This window comes from Poecilia latipinna, unplaced genomic scaffold (genome assembly GCF_001443285.1).
Source record: "Poecilia latipinna isolate Pla-1442-1.1 unplaced genomic scaffold, P_latipinna-1.0 Scaffold1733, whole genome shotgun sequence".
Taxonomy (NCBI): domain Eukaryota; kingdom Metazoa; phylum Chordata; class Actinopteri; order Cyprinodontiformes; family Poeciliidae; genus Poecilia; species Poecilia latipinna.
The window spans coordinates 144,911-155,376 of NW_015114349.1; the positions used below are offsets into that span (position 1 = coordinate 144,911).

The window sequence follows — 10,466 nt, forward strand, 5'->3', positions numbered from 1 at the left end:
ATAGTTATTAAAGACATCCTTATTTTTCACCTGATTGTAATAGCAGCATATTAATCTAAAGGTTGTAAAATTGACAATATTTAGAAATAAAGATATTTGAGAGGTAATTTAGAAGGCCGTAAAGTCATAAAAGTTAGTGACATAATATATTTTTTTTTTCAGTCTGGTTAAACTAATTTACATATGTGAAGCTGAGCTTAGATATGACTTAAAGTGTGTTGATTTTCATGAAAATACAAAGAAAAGTTAAAATTTATTTTTAACCAAACAACTGTTGTCATATAATGGCACCTAAAACGCAAACCACATCAAATGATCAAAACGCCCACCTCTATTGTTTGTTTTTTGTGAATGTGTTAAGATAAAACCCCAGTTGTGTCACTTAACTTTGAGCTTAGAAACATTTGATCCTGTGGGGTCCACTCTCCTCCAGGCTGTTGACGTTTCTATGCTTCAGATTTTTCAGTCTCGGTGAAGGTTATGGGGGTTGTTGTTATGTTTGGTGAACCATTTCTCTGTTGTTTTGACCAGATGTTATGCATCATTTCCCTGCTTAAAGACACATTAATGACCAATTTTCAGTTTTCTGTCAGAGGTCAGAGTATTATATTAAAAATGTCTTTGTATCAATAGGAGTTCCTAATGTCATAAACTCTAACAAGGTCTCCCAAATCCATTGATAGAAAAGTCGGCCCGCAGCATACCTAACAGTGGTCATGCAGCTCTTTTCCATTTTAATCTTTTGTTTTTTATACCTACCCGTGCCGGAGGATTGTGTCGCTGCAAAGCTCAATCTGAGTTTCATTCAAACAACAGTGTGAATCCAGTTAGTCTTACACAACTTCTGGACAGAAAACGCTTTCCCAACGTCTTATCTACTCGTGCATCTCATTTAACAGCTTTTGCCTTTTGTGTTTGCTTTTTGTGGCTCCAGGTGAACGAAATCTACCATGACGATTCTTTGGGAGCAAAAATCAATGTGGTGCTGGTGCGGATAATCATGCTGGGCTACGGCAAGGTGAGACCTGACAGGATTCGAAGTCCTGCTGAGAAAACAACCGAACCGCAGTTCCTGAAGCGCTTACGCTTTAGAACAACAGGATTTGGGCTCGCCCTGTTTGTCTTTTTGTTTCTATGTCAGCACTATCCGTGACACAGGGATTTCGCTACTCCTCCTTTAAGTACCTAAAGCAAACTTATAAACAAATATACAACACACACATCCAGTCATCAGGAAACACACACACACAGACTGATGCCCAGAGCTTGTTATTCCAGTGGACTGAGCAAAAGAGGAACTAAAAGCATGCAGCATCTCAGGGGAGTTTTTTCCAAGTCGCACGCCTTCACAGTTCACCACCAAAGCACACAGAAACTCTGGCCGTTATGCAATCGCTGTTCTTCCTACCAGGTTGCCGCACAGAATCATCTCCAGTCTAGACAAAGGTAAATAATCAATGACAGCTCTCCTTCATTCATAAAGAGTACGGGCAATAGGGGCAGCGTCCCTTTCTTCCTCACTGTAACTTTATCTGCATGTCTGTGCTGAGAAGCGTGGCAGGATGACGACTGGCAGGAATGACGGGATCACCCACTGAATAACGCATATGACTTTATTGGTGGATAGGTGATCTCTGATGTTCTTCCACTGCTCCTGCCCTTACAGCCCCAGTAAAAGTCAGGAGCAACACACACACACACACACACACACAGGCTACAATGCATTGGTCATTCAGGGCCAGCCCCTGTGCAGCTTCACCCAAAGCTTTGGCTGTCCATCATTCCCAATTACCACAGCAACAGAGCTGCACCCAGACAGCCTGCAGATCGACTGTGTGACCCTGAATGCAGCCACTCTCACACACCCACACTTTGCTCGCACGCAGTCACTGCGCTACATTTGCACCCATCGCCGTCTACATGAGGGCTGAGCCGAATGCATACTTAGCACTCCATCAAGTGTGCAGAGGCAGGCCATATGTCTCGCTCATGTTGCATTCCTTTTGTGAACCAACTGCACCTTAGGCATGTGTTCAAACACTGAGCAAAAAAAACAAAAAAAGAGGCAAATGCAAAGAGATATGAAGAGAAACCTTGAAAACAGACAGGTAAATGAAGATCACAGATCCGTATTAGATACGGAAATATAGCTCTAAAGGAGTCTGGTATTTTTTTAAATCTCATTAACAGAGTGCTGCTTTCGAACATCTCTTTTAGACTGTGTGTTTCTCTGTGTGATGAAGTGGAAGAAATGCTCCAGCAGTTTGTGAGATCTTTTAAGATCAAAAAAATTATTAAAAAAAGAAAAGTACACAGTGACACTGCCCCCTACAGGGTGAAATAAATTGCTGTACATACATTAACTAAAACAGGGATGTCCTTGTTTTTTTTTTTTTTTTTTAATAATCCCTGCACTTCTTTCGTGTTGCTCTGCGTTTCAGTCCATGAGCCTGATTGAACTTGGGAACCCATCTCAGAGTCTGGAGAACGTGTGTCGCTGGGCCTTTCTGCAGCAGAAGCAAGACACGGGAGACGCCGAGTATCATGATCACGCCATTTTCCTGACACGCCAAGAATTTGGGCCCACGGGCATGCAGGGTATTAAAGGACACGATGAACACACTCAACGCTGTTGTGCATTATATTCTTGCTGCGTGTTCACACTTTTAACGAAAAAGATTGTAGACACATAGAGAAGTGTGCACCCTCCTTCCTTTGCCTCATATAATTTGCAAGGTGCGCTGTGGCTTTAGTGGTTGATGGTTTTCTGTGCAGAAGAGCACAAGCTAACAGCCAGGCCCAGGGGAGAGGCCTCTAAAGCCAGTGGCCTAGCTAACCAGAAGCCCTTCAGCTGCCCTTGGGCGCAGCCTTCAGCAGCAGAAAATCAATATACAGAGAAGAGGCAGCCACAGCTCCACAATTAAAGAGAGTGCAGGACACACACACACACACACACACAGGAAGCTGAAGACTGGCATTTGCAAAGAGAGAAGCCAGCGTCTTGGAATTAAGATTAGACACATGAATGTAAATGTTTGTGGCTCGCACTTCAACAGTGCCTTTTTCCGGAACCATACATCAAAAATGTGACACCCCTGAAATAAAATCCTGGCAAACCAAACAGCTAAAAGAGTAACGAGAAGAGTAAATGGAGTCCGTGTGTGTGTGTAAAGTAATTTTAAGATGAGTAGAGCTGTTCTGTTAATAATAAAGCAAAATTGAAACAGAAATGTGTTTTTGATTTGATAAAGGAAGTCTACTTGACCAAATAATAATAATAATAATTAATAAAAAGCATATTTATTCATAGAATGCACACCTAAATGAGGATTAAACCTAGCTAGTATAGCATTTTGTCATTTTGTCTATGATTGTGTTTCGGCAGCGCTGCAGCAGTAAGTCGGTAAATCTCAAACATCACTTCTCTCCCCCTGGTTGTTGTTCAGGTTATGCTCCGGTGACGGGGATGTGCCACCCGGTGAGGAGCTGCACTTTGAACCACGAGGATGGTTTCTCTTCTGCCTTTGTGGTGGCCCATGAAACCGGGCATGTGTAAGTGTCACCAGTAACAAAGTAGATCAGAGAGCAAAGCAGTCGCTTTCTAATTCATCACGGTTTTGTTCAAGTGGTCAGTATGTGACGATTGAATCCTCTCTCTGTTGCTCCTTCATCTACTCCTCCCACACATTCCCGCTCTGTCTCTATTGCTGTTTGTCCTCCCCACCACCACTCTTCTTCTTCTTCTTCTTCTGCGTAGGCTTGGGATGGAGCACGATGGCCAGGGGAACCGCTGCGGAGACGAGGTGCCCATGGGCAGCATCATGGCTCCTCTGGTGCAAGCTGCCTTCCACCGCTTCCAGTGGTCCAGATGTAGCATGCAGGAGCTGGGACGCTACCTTCAGTGAGACATGAGCACCAGAACATATCAGTACATGCAGGAGCCTTTACATGTAGAGACTCCTATTGGTCAGCTCTGATCTCAAGTTTTGTTACTTTTTACATGCAGCTGCCATGAGATTTGACATGTTCAGCTCAAACAGACACACGCCACAAAGAGCGTTTCAAAATCTCAGGTTTTCTCACCAAGATATTATTTGACCTATTGTCAAGAGCAGAATGTGTCTGTTTTTATAAAATATTCATATTAGTGTGAACAGGGCACAAAATCTTATCCATCCTAGTCGGAACCATTTTTTAAAATCAGATAAATCAGCAAATCTGAGCAAAATATTCAGTTTGACAAACTTATTTTTTTAGTACATGCTGTAACAATAAATACATTTTTAAAAAAAGGTTAGCTTTTCTTGTGCATTTATTCCAGAGGTACCAGGAAATGTAGGAACATTACAGGTAAGGAAAGAAAATGAAAGGTTTTTCACTTCCCCTTCAGTTCCTACGACTGTCTCCGGGACGACCCGTTTGACCACAACTGGCCGTCGCTGCCTCAACTTCCTGGTTTGCACTACTCCATGAATGAACAGTGTCGTTTTGACTTCGGTGTGGGCTACACCATGTGCACCGCGGTAAGAGACCCCCGTAGTCTGTCAACGCTCGACTTTCATTCATCATCACACTGAGCGCATCTTCAGTCAAAGCTTAGTGTTGCCTTAGCTTCTAAGCACAAGTGACAGGTAAATGTTAAGCCTCAACAGACAGAGTTTGAAAGTGATTTTTTTTTTTCCACTGTGGTTTGTAAAGTAGCTTGAATTATTTAAGTATTTTCTCAAATTTTAAGAGTTGGGCTTCTTAACTGAGCCCAGTGTTGTCTGCTAGTGTATTACCTTTGACCAAAATAAGTGACTTATGTAGCCATTGACATTTTTTCTGATGTCCTCTGTTTCTTCTCCCGGCCTCTGGTGGGATTGACATCTTGCTTAAAAGCAGGTAATTGGTTTTGTTAGCTATTATTTCTTAATGTCATTAATTTAATTACAAAAAATAAAATAAAGTTTATTTTTATAGCCTCTCAGTTGCCTTGATACCACAGTGCCTTTACATGACCCTGCTACAGATAAAAATTTTGTAAAGACAAAAACATCACTAGAGAAGTTTCATCAAGCTGCAGCATCTTTTCTGGCATCTTGTACTTCCTTTGCAGTCAGCATCGTCTTTTTCTGTGACTGTGAAGCCACTGTGGCACGCTGTTGCAAAGCTGTTTCTTGACTAAGGGTTTGCTCAGGGGCTTGCACACGTTGCTAGATTACCCTCTATTCTCTTGTCAAACTCATTTCCCTCAGCTACAAAAGGTGGGCCAGACGGGATCGCAGGTAAGGCCACCCCACCTCCAGGAGGACGTGTGGACGTGTCATTTTGTTTTGTTAGGTTTTCTCGTTCTTTTTGTTACCCAAAGTCATGTGTATGTAATGTTGCTCCCTCATTTCCGTTTTGATTGTGTACTCTGCGTCTCAGTTTTGTCAGGATTTGGTCTGCAGGATTCTAAAATGCTTGTGCTTTAAGAGAAAGCCACTATAAAATCCTTCAAAACAACGGGACACTTGCAATTCATTTGTGTGGCCCTTATGGCTCCGTCCAGCACTGTACCTGGAGTCCTTTTCTGCGTACGGGTGGTAAATTACTGCACCTCTGGTAGGAAGAGACTCATTATATTGGCACTTTTATGACTGTAAACGAGTGGAAAAGGTTGGAGAGAAGTCTTCCCCATCCTTGGGGGGGAAAGGGCTCAGCCAGAACAGAGGCCCTTTTTCCTTCCTGTATTTTAGGATCCTCCAGTCTATATATAGCTGACGATTACCTACCGCAGTCTGAGCCGATGTTTGTAAGTCAACTCCTGACCTGTAGAAGTCCCTCAGGGTCATGGTAGGTGGGAGGTTCTGGGGAAAGGAGAGAGGAGGGCAGGCTGGTTTGTTTGATGGCACTTTGATTCATTTTAGACAAGGAGGGGAATTTGCTGAATTTGCTTCTGAAGCCATGTCGAGAGACATCTCATTAGTCACAGATGTCTCACCTTTTGTCTTGAAACACTCTGCCCTCTGACCCTCCTTACAGTGCTTTGCAAAAGTATATATAACACCTGGAGTTCTAAAATTGCTACAGGCACGCCATGCTGCGTGATTTGTGCGATAGATCAACGCAAAAAGTCAATGTGAAGTGGAAGGAAAATTATATACATATATCATGTTTGATGTAGATTTTTATTAAGCCCTCTCTAACTTGTAAGAATCACCTTTTGGTTCAATTGTAGCTGCAGATGCTTTTGGTCATTTTTTTTCATCAGTTTTTGGAAAAGAGAAGCTGGGATTACGGCCCATTCTTTTCATGCTTTTTTTTTTTTTTTTTTTTTTTCAAAATAGGAGAACGTCTGTATGGACTGCTTTCACAATCAGATTCCAACACTGAATACACTGATCCAGACAGTTGCAGCTCTGTGGGTCTTTGTCCTGTTGCACAGTGAATCCAGTGATCAGGTTTATATGCACTGAGTTTTTCTTCAAAGAATGGTTTGCATGAAGGTCAGAATGTTCAGTGTTGGTATCCTCTGACTAAATTATGTTCTTCCACCTGAATCCGGTGTCCCCTGCAGTGGTAAGCTACTCATTGGACTCAGTGTGGCTTTTATTGACTATGTCTGTCTTCTGGAGCCCACAACTAAAACTTGCCTTGTAAACAGATTCTCCCACCTGAGCTGTGGATCTCTGCAGCTCCTCTAACATTACCCTGAGTATCTCTTTGATTATAGCTTTATTTACCTGGCCTGTACGTTTAGGGGAACTGCAGTGCATTGAGGGGTTTGCCGTTGTTCCATGCTTTTGTTCAGATGAAGGACTGGGCAGCACTCAGTAGAGCCCGCTTCTCCACTAGAGTGGCTTCAACCAGTTCTGCTTCGGTCCATCCTGACCAGATTCATGGCTCAGCACAGCTCTTCTCCGTTTTTTTGAACCTAATTCGGGAGTTGTACTGGCCGCTCTAAGAAGTGTAATGCATGCAAGTAATTTGATCGAAAACAGACTGCATTCATTGATTGGCCCGTGATGTACGTCACTGCAAACTCCAAACAACCTCTCAACCAGCGCTGTGGACCGGCAGTCATGGCGTCTGCTATCAAAGAACTGCACAGTGCGGACTAGCGTAATTATGAGTTTAATCACGAGCAGCGCCAGGAACACATGCGTCATGCATTTCGGAGCGGAATGATTTTGCAGCCATGCAAAGCAGCAGCGAGTCTTTCTGAGGAGTGGACAGCAATGATGAAGCGAGGAACTGTGCAGCTCTGGTCGAGGTTTCGTCTGAGCTGCAGCTTTGTGTGAAACTCTGGATCTGAATGGTTTTCATTACGTTTGCTCCACAAATGAATTTCTAGAAGGCAAAATGAAATATCTGGTTTAGTTGGCTCCATAAAAACCACAACCATGAGGTTCTCCATTGCCGAGTGTCGCTGAAAACATCATTGGAGCATTTCACTGCAGCTCCTGCACACTACTGGCTTGCCCACGCTCCTAATTATTAGCACACCATTAACAGTGGGGAGCAGATCGTAGTGGAGACGCTAAGAACTGGGGTAGAACCAAACAGGCTGGGCATCAAAAAGCTGCTTTTCCACTGTAAAGTCTCTCTCTTACCAGAGTTTTAAACATGATTTTATGAACTTTACAGTTTTGTTTTTTTTGTTTGTTTTATTTCTCATCTAGTTAGTGTTCTTCGGTCTATGTGAAGCTGTTTGTAGAGAACAAGCAGCTTCTCTTACAAAAACCTCTGATGCTTTAAGAGAACTGTATTTGTATACAGAATAAATTGCACACAGGTGGATTTGTATTAGACTTAATTTAGGGTTATCATAGTAAAACGGTCTGAGTACGAATATATTTTGATCAGAATCTTTTGTTTGTAAAAAGGACTTACAAGCTGAGTATCAATTTCCTTCCACTTCACAATTTACTGCTGCTTTGTGTTTGTCTGTCACCTAGAATCCTATTAAAATTTATTAATGTTAGTCATTGTAAAGTGCGATTATGCGAAACAAGAGGTAGGATTACTTTTGCAGGGCTCTGTATCTGTCAACAGAATTTGCATGAACTGCTGTGTGTTTCTCAGTGGGTCCCAGTGTAAACTGCAGTGGCTCTGCGTAAGATTAAGTGTTGGTATTTGTTTGGTATGTTTCTGTCTTTGCTACTGTTGTGGCATTTCTCCTCCCATCTCAACTTTATTGAGTGTTAAACTTCCCATCAGTTTACATTTTGATTGACCTGTTAAGCAACATGTTTATTTTTGAGCTGCTGTTTTTGACTACATGCTGAAACCTCTGTGCTCCCAAACAGTACCGTACGTTTGACCCCTGCAAGCAGCTGTGGTGCAGTCACCCAGACAATCCGTTCTTCTGCAAAACCAAGAAGGGGCCACCCATTGATGGCACCATGTGTGGGAATGGAAAGGTATTGCAACATTTTTACAAGAAAAACATATTGTAAAAGATTTTACGCACAATATGTAGTTACTAAATTAGGCATGTCTCTGTGCTCTCGGGCAGCACTGCTTCAAAGGTCATTGCATCTGGTTGACTCCGGACATCATGAAGCAAGATGGAAACTGGGGATCATGGAGCGAGTATGGCCAGTGCTCACGAACCTGCGGGGGAGGAGTGCAGTTTCGCACCAGAAACTGTGACAATCCCAGGTATGACGTTATTTTCTAGTGCGTGTCTAGTGTCCGCCACGGCCATGAGGTGGAGGTGTGTAAACAGATTTAAAATAAGGTAATCATGCAACTGGATCGCAACAAAAATGTTATGGTTTCACTGACAACCGACTAGTGTTAGCGCACATTGTTCTTTTTAAATTCACCCAGGTCCGCCTCCTGCATCTGATTGGTTGTTTCCAACAAGGAGCAATGCATTTTTGCGAGTTGTCTGCAAGACCTAGGGGAGGTCAAGACATGGTCACAATTTTAAGAATTATGTACATATGTACAAGTTACCTACTGCAGAATTAAAAGTTGGACTTCTCTTCAATTTAGGATGCGATTACCAGGTGTACTTGTGAATATGACCACCACTGTGTATTTTTAAGGCAGCGTTACAGGATGTTTCTCAGTTCCAGTCGCCACCCCCCCCTCCCCCCCGCCCCACTGCCCTGCAGACTTTAGATGTGTCCCTGCTCCAGAACACCTGATTCATATGATTGCATGACCTCCTGTGCCGCCATCAAGTGCAGCAGATGCCTGTTAAATCGCCCACAGGTTCAAGCCAGGTGTGTGGCAGAATGGAAACTACTAAAACAGCCAAAGCAGGAGAGCCTGAGGACCGGAACTGAGAAACACTGGGTTAAAGAGATCATTTCAGTTTAAAGTGTAATAAAAATAAAAAAATAAAGCAAAAGAACAAATTACCACTTAAAAACGCCAAGAACATTTCTTGTGCCTCTTGTTTTTCCCAGCCCGGCCAATGGTGGCCGGCCCTGCAGAGGGGCAACTTACCAGTTCCAGATGTGCAACACCAATGAATGTGAAGACATTTACAGTGATCCCAGGGAGGAGCAGTGCCACGCCTCAGAGTACATCAACAAGCACCTCTGGCTGCCTTATGAACACCCAGACCGTGAGTAGACACTGAACCAGCTTGACAGCAGCAAACCAGGAGTGATTAGGTCCTGCTGGGCCTGTGTGTTATGCTATTTAGAACTTGTGGCGTTGTGTTATTCGATTAATGGGAGCTCAGCTTTAAGGCATATCTTTAAGATATGGCATATATTTAACAATTGGAAATGATTTGGGAGTTTTTGCCTCCTCTACCCAAAGACATCTTAATCTCATTAATCCTCAGATTTCTCCAGGTTTTATTCACCATATCTAAATAATCCCACTAATACCAAACAACAAGCCCTAAGCTCGCCATCTAATGCACAGAAACTGTTTGCATTGAAGAAATAGTAAAATCAACATGGCTGCATGCATAAAATTGTCAGCTCCAGCCCATCTAAGAGCTGTACTGTCACTTCCATCTTAATACACGTGAAATTATCATCCATCTAAAGGGCAACTGTACAGCAAAGCACTGCGCTTACTTCCTATCTAAATGACCTTCCTAAATTGTTTTTCCTTCAATCTTGTTACTTCTAAATGCCATATTATTTTTTTTCTCTCAGTAAAGCGTTCAGCGTCATAAATTACCTCTCTTTGTGTGAAACGTCCAAACCAGTGTGTGTTTGTGAGGGAAAAAAATTATTCTGAAGGAGGTGAAACTGAATTCCTTTCACGATCCATCATCTTTGACTTCCATGATAAGTGTGAGAATGTCAACTGCAGATGTGAAACTATAATATTTGTCTAACAAATTGTTTTTATTCCCCCTTTTGGGAATTTCCCTTGTATCAACAGCTGTACTGTGAATTACTCCTGAGAGGAGAAAACATGAGGTATCAGCCAAGCCAAGCAGCTAATTTTTTTTTTATTTTTTTTGGGGGGGGGGGGGGTTTGAGTTGTAAACCATTCTTGTTTCACCTGCGTGGGTGACTCCA

The 10,466-nt window shown here is 42.7% G+C and overlaps 1 protein-coding gene across 1 annotated transcript in view; it reads left to right on the forward strand.

Annotated features, from left to right (window-relative positions):
- The first annotated feature begins 915 nt into the window (after positions 1-915).
- The window catches only part of LOC106964884 (A disintegrin and metalloproteinase with thrombospondin motifs 2-like), a 21,950-nt gene continuing 12,399 nt past the window's right edge, over positions 916-10,466 (forward strand). Inside the window, exons 1-9 of the mRNA XM_015060649.1 lie at positions 916-1,018; positions 2,442-2,598; positions 3,447-3,552; positions 3,758-3,901; positions 4,391-4,523; positions 5,235-5,267; positions 8,274-8,387; positions 8,483-8,628; positions 9,387-9,547. Coding sequence (XP_014916135.1) covers positions 1,001-1,018; positions 2,442-2,598; positions 3,447-3,552; positions 3,758-3,901; positions 4,391-4,523; positions 5,235-5,267; positions 8,274-8,387; positions 8,483-8,628; positions 9,387-9,547 — 1,012 coding nt within the window. The 5' untranslated portion in view covers positions 916-1,000. The remainder of the gene's footprint in view (positions 1,019-2,441; positions 2,599-3,446; positions 3,553-3,757; positions 3,902-4,390; positions 4,524-5,234; positions 5,268-8,273; positions 8,388-8,482; positions 8,629-9,386; positions 9,548-10,466) is intronic.